Source organism: Magallana gigas, chromosome 8 (genome assembly GCF_963853765.1).
Source record: "Magallana gigas chromosome 8, xbMagGiga1.1, whole genome shotgun sequence".
Lineage (NCBI taxonomy): Eukaryota > Metazoa > Mollusca > Bivalvia > Ostreida > Ostreidae > Magallana > Magallana gigas.
Window position 1 is genome coordinate 15,945,994 of NC_088860.1, and position 16,744 is coordinate 15,962,737.

The following is a 16,744-nucleotide window of genomic DNA, read 5'->3' on the forward strand; positions in this document are numbered from 1 at the left end:
ACCAAAAGAATGTAAGTGGAATTGAAACCCTATACTGTTCTTGAAATATCATCACTATAGACAGAAACTTGTGTTGGTTTGAATCTTAAATCAACAAATGAACCAAGTTCTTTAGATTCTTGAAATAGATTTTTTTATGAGATTACCAGGTAATATGATATATTGTAGACCTATATTACAGAAGTGGTAATTGCCCACATATATATATCAGACTAATAAAGAGACACTGGTAGTGCAGATATACATGTGATTATATATAGCCTGTGTGACGCTTTGAATTTTGTTTCAGCCCAAATAAAACAGCTGTCGTATGAGGAGGTCTATAGTCTATCCAGTTCCACTAACTGTACTGTCTACTGCGGGGGCATTGGACCAGGAGTCACAGGTATGACACTGATCGTTCATAAATTGTGATAACGTATCTCTAAGCTTATAAAATATGGATGTATAGGAATGAACTCTTTTATTAGAAATCGTGAATCTTAAATTGTGATAACGTACCTTTAGGCTTTTAAAATATGGATGTACAGGAATGAACTCTTTTATTAGAAATCGAGACTTTAAGAAAAAATTCTTTCCACTGAAATAAAATTGAAACAGGAAATTTTTTTTTGCTCTTCAATGTAGTGGAATTTAACACTGAACATGTATGTTAATTGCTAATCCCGTGGTACTTTCAATTAAGTTTGGCATTTTTGTGGTGTTTGTAGAAGAAGCAATAAAAAGTGCTTTTAACACCTATGGAACCATCCAGGAAATCCGAGTGTTCAAGGAGAAGGGATATGCTTTTATCAGGTAACACTTCGGGATTGGTCAGCTGTCAGGGGAAATACAGCTAGATATCAGTTGACTGCAGCAATCAAACACTCTTCTCTCTGACATCATTTATTTTCCAACATTTTTTGAGTGTCTAAAAAGATTCTCAAATTCCCAAATCAAAAGTACTCTGTTTGTGTGGGTTTTATTCAGTGGACCATGGTGAGAGGGTTGAGAGAAATCTTGGAGCAAAATTGTTGAACTTTTAACAAAATGGCAGCATTCTGTTGATACAGCTTTGTGTACAAAGGTCTTTTTTCAATTAGTCTATTGTTATTTTTTTTTTTTCAATTCTTTCAACATATTTCAACAATGTTTACACAAAAATCAATGCATAGCTAGCTGAAGAAAAAAATCAATGACAAAGTATTCCCCACGATAGTTGACAGTTCAAAGGTGTTGTATATTTCAATTAGTTTAATCTGCGGATAGATTGTTTAAAAGTTTTTGCATATCACAGAGAATCCGTCCAGGTAACCATTGATCTCTTCAAGATAATTCCATCCCACATCCGAACCAAAGCTCTATCATCACAGAAATTCAATAGGAAATTCTTAAAATTTGAAGTGAATATAAAGGTATTTTCAGCCTACGTTTTACAATAGGCAAAGGAAACTTCATTAGATTTTCAAATTAGGAGTTAGTCTGGCATTAGAACAGCTAGGCTTGAATTTAGTACAAGCTTTTTCAAAGTGTCTATCTCTAATAATGTTGATTACCGCCACATCAATTCAGCAACAAGATCACAGGGATATGGCCTCAAGTGAAGCTGAAATTGACATAAATGGTAGCAGGGTTTATTTTATGATGTGGTCTTTTTCTTTGTATCAAAAGGATGATGTAGTCAGCATTTCTCTTTGTCCTAGCTCAATATTATGAAAAATTTAAAGCACTTTTTTCTTCTTTTTTTTTGGAGAAATTTAGAAGAAAAAAAAACTTGTTATGTTTATTTATTGCTTGGTTGTTATAAATTTGAAAATTGAACAAGGAGTCGGTGACAACAGCGGTGCATATGAAAGAAAAAAATTATTTGTTGCAGATTTTCTAACAAGGAGTCGGCCACTAAAGCTATCTGTGGAGTGAATGGGACAGTCATAGGGGAGAACATGGTCAAGTGTTCCTGGGGAAAGGAGTCCAATGATCCCAACCAGTCTGGGGGTGGGGCAGGGTCCCCCTCACAAATGGTAGGTCATGTTACATGTTCATGTGTGTGTATGGACCATTTTGTTTGTAGAATCCCTCTTCTCTCTAATAATTGTAATGTTTAATGCCCTCTGGGCCCAAAATTGGAAATTAATAGGTCACTTCTTATTAATCTGTCATTGACTAGAAAATTGTCATGTGCCATCATAAAGTTGATAAAGATAATGCTCATATAATGAATGTGTGCAAGTATAGAAATGCCATTTACCCATTTTGATGCACAAAACATATGATGTTATAAAAATCCATTTACAATGCAATATACATGTAGCACAAACATCCATATATTTTTTTTAATCTCTACATAATATACATGTAGGTTTAGTTCAGATGTTAAGAATTTTAAAAACATATGGATATTGTAGGAAAGTTTTGTATGGATATTGATCCTTGTTTGTCACAGTTTTACATAATAATGTTGATATTAAAAAATGAAATAAAGAATGCTGTTTGTGATTTTTTAGTCTCAGTCTGCGACCCAGCCCGCTGGACAGTATGGCGGTCAGTATTACAACATGGGCTACGGTTACCCTGCAGCTTATCCCTCCTACATGCCTCAGCAGCAGTACATGCCCCAGGGGTATGGCTATCCAAACGGGGGATATCAGATGCAGGGGTTAGTATTCTTCTAAAGGCTGTGTTATCTTTTATATTATTGTAATCTCCTGCCTTATTTTTTGTTAAAACATATTGAGAGGAAAATTTTGCGATTCTGGATTCTTCTGGATTCTTCTATTTTATTGTTAAAATATTTTTAAAGAAACACAAGTTTTAGAATTTATGATAAGAATAACTATTTGATGCGTAGGATGCAACCTTATGGAATGGTTCCTCCAGGAAGTCAACAGCAGTTTCCTGGACAGGGTGGCATGATGGGATATCCCATGCAGCAAGGTAAAAATGGCTTCTTTGTGTAGATATGCATGTCTCATGGTTACTTGGTTTGGCTAGAATGTCCAATAAACACAAGCTGCAGGAAAGGAATTTCAAGCATTCAAATTTAGCAAAAAGTTTTATATGATGCACTTTTATTTTACTTTTCATTGAAAATTCCTTTCTTTAGCTCTATAATAATCAAGATACACAGATTGTTAACAATATTATTCAGAGGACTGTCTTGTTCCAAAATTATCACATACTTACACCTGTAGAAACATATAATCACTGTGAACAATCTTGTTTCTTTTTCTGGTATTAAATTTTATCTACTTTCTTTTTGCCACTTTTTACTTTCATTTTTCTTTTATTTTTGTTGCAAGGTAAATGGCTTAATTTATGCAAACTTATTTGGTAGATTCTTTTAAATATTGCACTTATTTTTTTTTTCAAACATTTTAAACTTTTTACATTAATAACAATTGAGAAAAAAAAATTCTTTAGAGTATACAAAACAGTGCAAGATATTAATATCGATGTAAGTTGCAATATCATTTACAACATGCAATTTTTGAAGAAAAAAAATAATTTTGTTGAATTGAATTCTGAAAAAGAAAACCTTTATGATAATAAGTGCCATTGATAACAAATTTACTATCACCTTTTCATATTCCAAATACCTCAGAATTAAGCATAATTTTGTATGTTGTGTATGATATTGAGAGCCCCATCTTAATGTATTGCACATGTACATTGTTATACAGGGGCATGAGTGAGTGTTTGTACTTCCCTCTCACATTATTTATCGTTTGATGTTTGCTGTTAGTATATTAACACTGGGCAACCATTCTCTCACCACAATTAATGTATGTGGATGTGTGATGTTATGGTCGAAATTAATGGTGTGAAAACGTAAACGATTATTGACTCGAAACAAAAATGGCCACTAAAACTAAGAAGTGTAGCTATAATATAAGTACTTTAAATGGTAGAGCTCATTTATGTGTAAATGCAGAAAAGAAGACTCATTTTGCCAAAAAAAAATGACTTTAAGCTAGAACCTTTAGCACCTTGATGAATGTGAAATTGAAATTGAAATTTTCACCAGAACTAAAAAGAAACTTTAATAGATAGTCTTAAGTGCAGTTAGATGAATTAAAGTGAAAATGTGAAATAAACTGGCATAACATTTAATGTTGTGAACAAATGATGAATTTTTACAGAGTTAAGAAGGGGGGGGGGGGGGGTCGCCTCTTGTTTTCGATGAGTGATAGTGTTAGATAGGGGTATAGGTACATGTAGATGGGTATGGCTGCTAGCTGTGAGTGAGAGGTGGTTGCCCTGGGCTATTTAATACTGCTATGTCTCCTATGTAGGACTCGGTAGTGTGATGGCATTAAGTTATGTCAAGTCCAGCCCCTGATACTCATCTGTCGGCAGGCCAGGGTGAGTTGGTCTAACATTTCAACCAACTTTTTTCTTCTTTGATATCATTTATTTTTTATATTTTATTTTTTTTTTTTATATTGGCAGTATTTCACATTTTTCAAATTTACGATTTAGTGAATTACAGTTCATTTCTTTCAAGAATAGATTTATGAAAGGGGAAAAAAATTCATATCGAAATGTCAATGATAAAGATAGAAATGTCAAAGATTTGCATCCAGATAGGAAATTGCTGGATATTGAAAAAAAAAAAATTCTTTGTTAGATTTCATGATGAATGAAAATAATTTTTTCTGATGATTATAACATGTACGACTCTAAAAAATTTCAATATATGACAGCAGTAAATCTCTTTTTATAGTAGCATGGTTTCTATAGTTTATAGCCAGAGAAATAGCTGAATAAAATAGCAAGAAATAAAGATTGCTGAAAAGATTATTGCAAAAATATTTAATCAAAATACAGAACTTTTATATCAAGCTTTTTTATCAGTATATGCATGCTTCCTTGTTGTTATAAAGTGATTTTCCCTGTTTGTTTCTTAACAATATTTTTTGTGATTTAATATGTTTAACCAACTCATCCAATATCATATTACAATGATAATGTTGATACATTTGTGTGAAGTTTTGCACAGAAGAAAGTGATATTTAGATTGCAATTAACAGAAAACAGCTCTATGGGCTTCCTATTGTATGCGAAAAGCAATGTGACCTCAAGTCTGAAGAATGTTGTTAATGTATCACTGCACGGCGCTACAGTCTACAGGATATCTCAACTTGTAGAGAATATTCAAAGTCGCTTCAGTGTAAAGTTAATTAGGACATGGGGAGATTCAGAGCTTCCCTCTCTGCCCTTGTTCAAATGTCTCACTCTGATTCTGTTTGCCATCATGTGTCGATGCCAAGGGAGAATCCCGTGTGGTATATCTGCATTATGTCAGGTTTACATGCTATTCGTAGTTTATCAAGATTTTGATAAATGGGAAGGGTCAACAATGGCTGGAACTCTGGACTATAGCCCGCCTGTAGACCACATTCAACTGTCAAGATCTTCAGGATACTATTAAAACAGATAGATGAAGTCTGAGATAGGATAGAGACAAAATGGGTTTCACTTTAGAAAAACTAAATTTCTGTATAATAGATATATGAAGGTTTTTTTTTTTGAAAGGGGGGGGGGTAGTCTTCTTCAAACAGTGGGAAACAACACTTTTTTTGTGAAGAGCAATAACAATTTAGCAAAGGTCGTAATTGTATTAGTAATCAATTAGGGGGACCTGTATTGTATTTGTGTGCGTTGTGCTTCGGGGACAAGCTGGGATTGATTTAGGCCGAGTTGGGTGTTGTAAGGATTAGACCTGAAATGACTTATGAGATTGGCATAGTCCATGTTCCAGCTGCATTGCTGAAATTAGGCACAGTTTGGGGCTCCTTGGGGAAATAACAAAACGTGTGCTAGAAAAGGCAAATTGTGATGTAATTGGGTTACAATAGACTGACAGTAATTTGTCCTGATAGATGATTGAATTAAACACCATAAATATAAAAAAAAAAATGTGATCAAGGGAAGTTTCAAGAGGCTGGTGACAGTACTAGGTGCACTGCAAACTCCTCTCCAGTCTAGAAATTGGTTCACATTGGTAAAATTTTAACCATAATATATTTTTAAAAGAATGATTAGCTGCTAAGGACTGTGATAAAGTTCATCAGTTAGTTACAATTAGGAAAACCAGTGATTTTATACCTGAAATAAGGCTTTAACTCTACCTTTTTTTCTTTTTAATAGCAAGATACATTGTGACCACTGTACTCGATAATTTGTCTCAGATTTGATGAAGAAATATGAGCTGCAATGGCATTGATGTTTTTATTTTGTTTGATTTTGTAGAGTGAAAGAGTACTGTGGAAAGCCAGCATCATATCAATGAGTGAGTTGTCAAGTTCTGTTGTTCTGTATCTGAAAAATCTAAAAATTAAATAAAAGATATACAACTCTGTATAACTTCTGAATTTTTAAAAACTTTTGTGTAGCATTTAGCGCACTTGGTAATTTACTGTATAACTGGATTTTTCTGTTTGGTACTCTGTTATTAAATTTTGCAATACAAGCTAATTTGCAGATAATTTCTAATGTAAAAAATGTATTTGATGATATATTTTATAATCAATTCAATAATCTACCTGACTTGGAATCAAATTGCAAATAATGCACATTCAAAGAAAAAACCCAGTTTATACAATATATACCGGTATGTACCTTTAAATAAAGGTGGAGCCATCTGAAGTAATGTCAACTTTGTTCTATTACAGGATCTTAGCAAGCTCTTAACATCTTCGGCTGTTATAAACAGGACAGTTTTATTGTAAGATTGTGATTGGTGCATTCCTGGTTTCCAGGGAGATAGACACTTTATATACATTGAAAAAAAAATCATTTTAAATGATAGAAAAAAAAATGTATGTACAGATGTAATTAAGTTCTTGTAAATATTTTATAGTGGTTGGTAAAGTCTACAAACAATTTTAGACCTAGAGTTCATATGTTGTATTATCTGGGTCACACCCAATTTGCTCATGTTGAGGAAATAGAGGTTATGTCATGGTGGCCATTTTTGCAGACATACAACGAAAAGGTACAAACAGCAACAGTGCTTCATCCTCTGAAATATAGTCAACTGTAGAGAATGGGACAAAATGGTGGAATTTTTTTTTTTTTACAATAAACTTGTAATGTACTCATTGGCAGATCTTTATATTTACAGATTTTTCTTTAACTTTTGATTTTTCATTTTGGTCAAAAAGTAGATACTTTGGTATATCATTTTTTTTTACTCAATTTTCTTTTTAAATTTCAATTTGATTAAAAAAGTAAGTGATAATTATATATATTTTTTTTGTCTCCCTGTTTGGTTGAATTGTAACCAGTGAATTTTTAGAATAAATATAAAATGTTGATAGAAAAGATTGAATGGTCCTTTGTATTCTGCACCAGTTTGAAGTCAAGTTAAATTATTATACTTTTGTAATGAAAACTCCCTCAATTATAGACATGCTCAATCATAGGATGTTCACCATGAAGCCATGAAAGTCTAACAGTTCTGATGTCTCATCATCGCAATTCCTTTGTGTTCAGTCTAGAGTTGGTTTCTTAGGAATTCTGGATGCATTTAGATTTAATTAAAGGGTATTTCCTTAAGCTTGAAGAGTGAGAGTTTATTTTTAACAAGATTTAGAAAATCGTTATTCCATCTCCTTTTTCTGTTGAGAAGATCTAGTGCCAATGTAATCGTCTGACCTCTTGTTTTGTATAGATAGATCATTTTAATAACTCTGTTAAAAAAGATTTTTTGGGAGGTGTCTGTACAGTTATTTGCATAATTGAGGCGAGTAATTGCATTCCAGAGGTTTTTTTCCAGTGGAAATTGAAAGAGTGATTGTTTTAATAAACATGTCTCATGTTCGAAAATAAAAGCTCCCAGTGGGAAGGGAGGTATGTGTAGTTACCTATATGTTTCATGGATGTGGTGGGAAAATTTCGGCCTTGTAAATATAAGTCATCATTGTAGCTTCTGAGTTGTCATAGCCATAGCCAGGGAAAGAAACTTGTACCTCACAGTTCTCTTGGCAATTTGTGTAGCGTTGATGTCTGATGCCCTCGGTGTATCATGGAGTAGATTGTTATCATGTCAAGTCTATTGTTTTTTTTTTTGTCCATGAATCATGTAAATTTTTGTGTAATAATGAATAATTTATTTTAAGTTGTTAGATTATTGTATCAGAGTCCAGATTTACTGCTTGTTACATCCTGAAAGTTGTCATCACTCCCAACTGTTACCGTGTTTGTCTGTGGTTTACCATGCAATAAGATTATGGTCATTTTGAATGTTTTAGGTTTTGAACTGTTAAAAATTTATATTTTTATACAATGTTTCAGGCAGAAATACACAGACTTTTTTTTTTAAAAAAGGAAGATTCTGATTTTATTTGTTTAGATGATTCAAAATGTCAAGTGCATGGTTGCTGTGTTTGCTATCCAATGAAATCAGATCAAAGCCAACAACATGCGGTCACTAATGCATACCAAAATGCCCATACTTGTAAATCATTGTTTCAAAATCTATAGAACCATCTTGGGTCTGAGCTCCAGCCAGACTTTGCCTTAAGCTTCTACCATGATCATCTTTGGAGGCAAACACAGCAAGGTGCTTGGACCATCATGTCTTTTGTCACGTGACCTGCTGTATCCATCATACCATGAATAAAACAACCATCATTCAGTCTTGTTTGGGGTTTTTTTTCACTTGCTCTTCAAAAGAAAACGTTAAGGCTAAATTTGTCCTTCGAAGGAAATTAAAATGGGCAAATCTTTATTATTTGGCAAAATCATGAATGCAGTATAAGAAGCCCTTGGCTTCGCTACCGTTTTGGGTTTGGGATACGAAAAATTAATTTTTCACAGTGTTTGCAACTGGTTGAGCAACACGATTAGATAAAGTGTTCCTCAAACGAACGGACCAGATTATCTTGTTATTCAAATATATTTACACTTTCCAGTGTCTTTGCCTGTGATAACACTACGTATCGATTTTGTACTATCAAACCCATAACTTCAAATGACGGTATAATTGGGGCGCCAGCGAGGTTTGCTTATTTATATTAAGATATGTAATCGTACAATAGCTTAAATTATATAAATATAATTAATAAGGAATCATTCTTCGAATACTATGAGTTGATAATTTCGGTCGTGCGTGATCAAATCTATCATAAAGCCCTTCGGGCTTAATTGGATTTGATCACTCCCCGACCGAAATTATCACCTCATAATACTCAAAGAATGATTCCTTATTCCTTATTTCATACATTATTATTCTGCAGATATACATATTAAACACTATTAATGCAAAGGGAATGATACTGTTCAATCCTTAGCCAAAGAAATAATGAAGGTATGAAAGCATTGAAGTTTATAAACCTGCTGTCTTGAACTTTTTATCTCGTCGTACGCATCTCGATTAAATTGACTTAAAAATATCCGAAAAGAATTTTGAAGTTTTAACGAAAGTTTAAGGCAATTTGCGTGCATCCAAAAATTTCTTCGTATGAGACATTTTGATACCTCGAATATGGCTCAGAAGGTCCATCCAAAATGCCATACTAAGAGCTAATACATGTACATGGTGAATGAGACTCGTAAGAGCATGCAAGGACATTGATTTCACCTGGTCTGCTACATAATGGTCCTTGATTTGACTTTAACATATTTTGTTATGCAGATATATATTAATTTTACATCGATGAATTAGGCAGCAGGCAATGCCTATAAATAACTTTTCCATAAGGTGCAAGATAATACATGTAGAATTCAAAATTTAATTGACCAAAAAAAAACACAATACTCTTTTTGTAAAATTATATGATGAAGCATAAAAATATATAATGGTTCTTGATTTGATAATAACAACTCAAAGATTTCAATGACGTTAAATTTGAAGACTATTGCAATATTCATTAACCATTACTCGTAAATAATAACAATATTCAGTGTTTTTGTCTAATAGAAGAACAAATCAAATTTCGGTTTTATTTTTCAATAATTTAGTCTGAAATGGGCGTGTTCAACAGCATCACGTGGTTGATTTGCGCCACCTGGTAATCCCTTCGGTAGTTCCTGAAAAATCGGCATGTGTCAAACGGCATACGCTGTTTGGACACAAGAGGAATAAAAATAATGTAAAAAATAGTTTTGATTTTACGGACAATAATTGAAAAAAATAAAGTATAATGGAATCAGATGCATTTGACGATAAATTTAGGTGGATATCATTACGGTCGACTCGTGATCAAATCTATCATTAAGCCCTTTGGGCTTTATTAGATCACGTGCCGACCATAATGATCTTCAAACAAAAGTCAAAGAATGATTTCTTATTCCTTAGATAAATCAAAGTAGATCATCAATTTTTGATATAATATATAGTGTTTTAAAAAATGTAAAATTCACTATTTATACATTAAATAATGAAATAAAATAAGTTACTTTTACACTCTTTTTTCATTATTTCAGCGTACATCGTTAATTAAAACCAGTAAACAAGTAACAAGTTGAAGAAAAAATAACCCCAAGTTTACAAAAGTGTCTCCTCGAATATCAAGCAATGGCGTCTTTGAAGTATGAGGTTTTCCTTTTGCTCTTCTTTTTCATTAGGTTAAACAACGCGTATACTTGGATTATTCAAAAATATAAAAGAACGGCAAAGCAGGACAAACAACAAACGATATATGAAGCTTTATTGCGTGATGTAGAAAAGCGACTGTCTTTGATGTTGAAGGAAACCGTAAAAGAGTCTGAATATAGCAAAATTATGATGACATCTGTCAAAAATCCACACGAAGCGTCGAAAAATAGAATGAAATTATATCTTCTATGAAAGACAATTACATAAAGAATTCATAACCAAACGAATTTGTCTGAAATTATCCAATCGGCGTGGGCATAATTGTATTTTTGGTATTTCTGCACCTTTCTCCCCCTTTCATCTCACCTGAGCCTTCTAAGTGAGCTTTTTCGATCAAAATTTGTCGGTTGTCGGTTGTCTGTCGTCGTTGTTGTCGTCGTAAGCTTTTCTAATTCCCAACCACTGGACACGTTTTATCCGAACTTGGCACAAATATTTCTTGGATGAAGGGGATATAGATTGTTAAAGTGAAGGGCCACTATTTTTGGCATTTTAAAAAATCTTTTCAAAAAAACATTAAGCCAGAAAAGTTAAAACTTGTGTGAACGCATCCTTAAGAAGTTTAGATCCAAAATTCAAGTTTGTTCAAATTATGATCCCCGGGGGTTAAGCTGGGGCTACACGGGGGGGGGGGGGGGGGTAAATTTTTCCATTGAAATCTTTAAAAGTCTTCTTCTTAAAACACACCAGGCCTGACAAGTTGAGACTTGTGTGGAAGCAACCTCAAGGGTAGTGTAGATTCAAGTTTGTTCAAATCATAATCTTGCCCGGGGAGTAGGGTATGGTCAGACTTTAGGGGGACGAGGTCATTTTTTTTTCTTTACACAGGAATAAATGGTGAGGAGTCTTTACGCAAAACCTATTGGCCAGAAAAGTTAAACATTCCGGGTTGCATCTTCAGGTAGTATAGATTCTGTTTCATTCATATCTTGATCCTGGGGAAGGAGGGGTGGTAAGTACATTGTAGGGCCACACTTTGAGGTCAAATTTCTACATACATGTATATACATTTTGAATAATTAATCTTGTCTCAAGAACTATCATTAATGAAACTACAATGTTAGTATTGTGATTAAGTGAAAAAAAATTATTAAATGAACCTCCACCTAGGGCGATTCGGTGACCTCAGAAGATGCTTAATATTTAGCACAAAAATATAAAAGATGTGGCCCCTAGGCCTCTTGTCTCTCAAACGCCTGTGTGTGTGTGTACCGGTGTGTGTATATATATATATATATATATATATATATATATTATAACGAGTATATTTCGTACGCATATATCACAATGATAGTTGCAATTTCAAATGAATAACTTATTATGCTATAATTTTTTTGGACACTTTGTTCGAATACAACAAACTGCTTTACTCAAGAGAAAGCGAGATAACTCTGCCTCCTTGCTATGAAAAAACAGATCAAACAAACGCATTCACCAGAACAGAAGGTTTTCTGATAAAAAGTTTGCACTTCCTAAAAGGCATTTTTATCCAATTTTTCAAAATATAGAACCACTGATCGAGTTTCAACCAAACTTGGTACAAGGCACAAGGTATCCTTGGGTAAACGGCTATCGAGTTAGTGTTCGTGAACACAATTGCAAAGGGCTATATATATATATTGAAATAAGTAGTACAACCCCCCCCCCCCCTAAAAAAAACAAAAAGAAAAATTTAATAATGCGTGAAAAAAACAAACTAGATAATCACTGATGGTGAGGCAAATCGATCAAATATATTATAAGTAGACGTTTGTTCTCAGATTGATTTTTCATCATTTCTCGTAATTCATATGAAATATAAATTAAACAAATTACAAAACGTGGACTATTTGTTGAATTTTATTTTGATACTAAACAAACAAATCCAAAAAAAAGAAGAAGCAACTAACCAAACAGGCATCAATATGAATTTACAGAACTCTATTATTAGAACGAGAAACAAATAAAATAATAGCTAAAATGTAAGAAAGGTTAATGAGAAAAATCTATATTGAGATATGTTTTTCTATTAGGTTAATCGGGTCGGTTTGAATCCTCTTTGAGAGAAAAATATGTCAGGCCAATAATTCTGGTTTAATATTGCTCAATTAGGTGCATGGATGGTTAAGATGAAGCTAGCATTGCCCACCCCCAAATTACAAACAAACAAAGACAAACAAAACAAAACCAGAGCATAAAAAAATAATAAAATAGATAAACAAATAAATAAGATAAAAGAATACATGACCCACATCAGCAATTTCTGTAATTTTTTCTGCAATGATTGTTACAATGTACTTTTGTTGCCCGTTTGACACATCAAGGAAAGCATCTTAAATGTTTATATTTACATCTGTATCTCAATCATTTGATAATTATTCCATAAAAAGTAAGTTAACTTATTTTTTTTGGTCGATGAGTACATCACAAAGAAGAAACGGTATTTTTTAAATATATTTTTGAAGGTTACCGTTGTTACCAAAGGTACTTGAAAGTCTAATGTCAGTTCGTACAAGTCATTGGAGTCCATGCTCTCAATGTATCTTGGGTTTTGATAAAATAAATAATCCATTCAAACTCCTAAAATACAAAAAGACACAAATGAGTGATGCAAAACTTTAATTCATATTTGAACTTAAATGTACTTGAATTAAACTTCGGACATGCATTAGCTAAACGCTGCTCTTGAACGCAACACTGTCATAAACAGATCGATTTCTCCTAATGCTAGCGTATTCTCGAAGTGAAATAGAGGTGCGAGAAAAACCATACAGCTTGGACTTTGAGAGGCACTCTATAATATAAATCATACCTTTTCCCAAGCGTTAGGTGGATTAAAGCAGATTATTTACAGTACCGGGTGGGAGATCATGTATCGAGATTGACACGGTGAGAGGCACCTCCTTACAGTACTAGTAATCCATTGATAGGTCACCCTGACTTAGTGTGTGTATCACTGTACCTGATGCTCACGTCAGAGTTTATTTCTAAAATTTATTTCATTTTAATATTTCCGGGAAATCCATCTCACCTATAGGTTAATTCAATTGTTATTCGCAATAGATCATTTACTAATAAATCCATTGACAGGTCATCCTGACATATTGTGTGTATAACTGCACATGATACTAGTAGCGTGACAACCACGTCAGAGTTTATTTCTAAAATTTTAATTCGTTTAAAGATATATTGGGAATATATTTACAGTGAGTTCAGATTTCTTCAGTACAAACAAAATATAGATGTTTTTCTTTTTTATGCTGATTCAAAACGTAAATAGTTGATACCTAGTTTTTGATTGATATTATAAACCTGCGCTACATTGTAAACATAATAAACGATAGTATTTTTTATTATTATTATACAGACTATTTATGTACTTGTAAACTATTTAAATTCATGGAGACCGACATTGATTTTTTTTTGCGTAAAATCTACAATCGAAGAACTTTTATTCATACGCCAACTCTAACGTTCGAAAGACGAATATGACAACATAAAAATATTTTTATCTCGTAATTTCGAGAAAAGATCTCGTTATTACGAGTTAATTATCTCGTAATAACGAGATAAGATCTCGTTATTTCGATTTAATTATCTCGTTAATACGAGAAAAAAACTCGTTATTACGAGAAAAGATCTATTTAAAATGGCGTGTTTCATTGTTCTATTATCTTTATGTAAAGTGTATGAACTAATGCAACTATGAACTACTGTTTTTTATAATATACATACTTAGCATAATCATCGTTTAAATTCGTACACAAAATTTGATATATAATCGGACCAAGCAGTTTTAAAGAAATTTCAGAGGAAGGAGCCTCCAAAGCAGATTGATTAATAAATTAATTGAACTAATTATTAATAATTAGGATAGACGTAATTTGTTTTCAGGCTCCAAATGTTTATTTACAAAATCAACTATTTTTAATAAACTATACATGTAGCCTCCAAAGCAGATTGATTAATAAATTAATTGAACTAATTATTAATAAGTAGGATAGATGTAATTTCTTTACAGGCTCCAAATGTTTATTTACAAAATCAATTATTTTCAATACACTATACATGTAGGTTGTGTATGAACATATATAACACAATTCGGTTATTAAAACTACATGTATATAGTCATAAAAGTGATCTGCAACAAATAGAATTGTGTTTTTACGACCAGAATAACGTTTCTGAAAAGAAAAAGATAGACTGAAAAAGAGAACCAGTCGACTTGGAGATCTTTTCTCGTAATTACGAGATCTTTTCTCGTTATTACGAGATAATTAACTCGTAATAACGAGATTTTTTCTCTTTATTACGAGATAATTAATTCGTAATACCGAGATCTTTTCTCGTAATAACGAGCTGATTAACTCGTAACGAGATAATTAACTCGTAATAACAATATCTTTTCTCGTAATTACGAGATAAAAATCGTAGGATTTTTTTCATGGACCGTCTCAGAATACACGTACATTTACAAGAGAGAGAGAGAGAGAGAGAGAGAGAGAGAGAGAGAGAGAGAGAGAGAGAGAGAGAGAGAGAGAGAGAGAGAGAGAGAGAGAGAGAGAGAGAGAGAGAGAGAGAAAATGACGTAAGTGAGTCCAATAGTAAAAAGACAGTTTAACGTTTCCATTTCTAATGGTTTAATACAAAGAAGTTTTGTTTATACAAATGACATTACCTTTGTGAAATAATAACTTTGACCAAGGCTCGAATAGGCTAAAATTGTTCAGAGATTTTTTTTTCACCCACCGGTAGTTATTTTCTCATTATATTTGAAACCCAAAGCAAAATAATTAATAAAAAACGATTTAAAAGAAACAGATGAAAGGCAATAGGATTTTTCGAAAGAAAATTAGAAGGGCCTAGTGGAGTTACAAAAAAATGTAGCCATGACCAAAGGCAATATCGCTCACTAAGGCAATGCAGTCTGCATATCGGGACCTTTTTTTGTTTTAGAACTATGATGTATTGTTTGTATTAAAAGTTATTTTTTTTCATCATCGATTTCAGCCCACACGAACTCATTTATTTGATACCCTTTCCTCTTTTTTATAATCATAAAAAATGAATATGTATTTCAGCGATAATTTTGTAATAGAACATAATGGTCACAAGTGTCTACCCCCCCCCCCCCCCACCCAAAATCTAATTAGAACGTATAACTGGTGACCCTAAGTCTAAGTCAATAAATGTCAACTATACTACTCTATATTCATCAATATGTTGCATTTTGTCCGTTGGATGACCGCATGAGACTCAAGCTAAAGAGAAAAATATACGACAAAGTGATTAAAGGTTTGTTTTAAAAATGCTTACTAAATAACGAGTTTTTTAGTTGGGAAGGCACAACCTTACTTAATATTGATCAATTTGACAAACAATAGAATTTTTGAAAAAAAATTATACGTACACAGGATTATATATAATTTATGAAAAAATATTAATGAATCAAATGAACACCCCACTTTCCTTTTTGTCCTCCAGAACGGCGGACAGTGACTTCTTAAGTAAGTCTACGAGAAGAGTCATGTTGTAAATTTTGAATTTACTGGGTGAGTGTAAATACAAAATTTACAAGTTGTCATGTTGTAAATTTTGTAAATTTTGTATTTACACCCACTCAGAAAATTCAAAATTTACAACATGACAGAAGCATCACAAATCTCTAAATTTAAAGGAAATGAAATTGATTATAAAAAGATTTAAAAAAAAAAAAAAGAAAAGAAGAAGAAACAACTGAACTAATACATTTTCGTTGTTTCTTCGTTAAGTCTCTTGTGAAATTAACGCATAGTGTTCAAAAAATAAGTTGTTGAAATATTAATTTGTTCCCTAATTAGACTGGATTTTCGCCACCCCCACACTGCCTGTGATAGAAATCCATATTCATACATCTCTCATGTTTTCTAAGTACTTTTTGCTGCATTTTCTATTTAGAAATTTCTCATTTTTCAGTATAAAACAAAAAATAGCTCTTGTTGAAAAGATCGCGTTTTATGCAATGGAAAAATGAGGCTTTTTCACTGTTAAGAAAACCATGAAACGTTATAAGTGTCAAACAATTGTTCAACACCCGATCTGCTTTTATGAAAAAAGCTTTTAACATATCAATTTTCATCAAAGTCCGAATCCATCAAAATCCCCTCTTAACGAACATATTTTTCTAGAAATAAGATACCAAAT

General features: G+C 32.6%; 1 protein-coding gene across 10 annotated transcripts in view; it reads left to right on the forward strand.

Moving 5' to 3' along the window:
* LOC105320706 (nucleolysin TIAR) overlaps positions 1 to 8,620 on the forward strand; it is a 49,722-nt gene extending 41,102 nt beyond the window's left edge. For 9 of the 10 annotated variants that reach the window (XR_004602454.2, XR_004602456.2, XR_004602459.2 and 6 more), the window contains 9 exons: positions 1 to 11; positions 290 to 385; positions 711 to 795; positions 1,856 to 2,000; positions 2,484 to 2,635; positions 2,828 to 2,913; positions 4,272 to 4,341; positions 6,232 to 6,271; positions 6,654 to 8,620. The exon at positions 1 to 11 is cut by the window's left edge and continues 95 nt beyond it. Coding sequence is in view for 1 of the 10 variants with exons in the window: in XM_011418752.4 (XP_011417054.1) it covers positions 1 to 11; positions 290 to 385; positions 711 to 795; positions 1,856 to 2,000; positions 2,484 to 2,635; positions 2,828 to 2,913; positions 6,232 to 6,236 (580 nt within the window). In the remaining 9 variants the exon portion in view is untranslated. The remainder of the gene's footprint in view (positions 12 to 289; positions 386 to 710; positions 796 to 1,855; positions 2,001 to 2,483; positions 2,636 to 2,827; positions 2,914 to 4,271; positions 4,342 to 6,231; positions 6,272 to 6,653) is intronic. The other variant, XM_011418752.4, reaches the window with a different exon arrangement.
* The last annotated feature ends 8,124 nt before the right edge of the window (positions 8,621 to 16,744 follow it).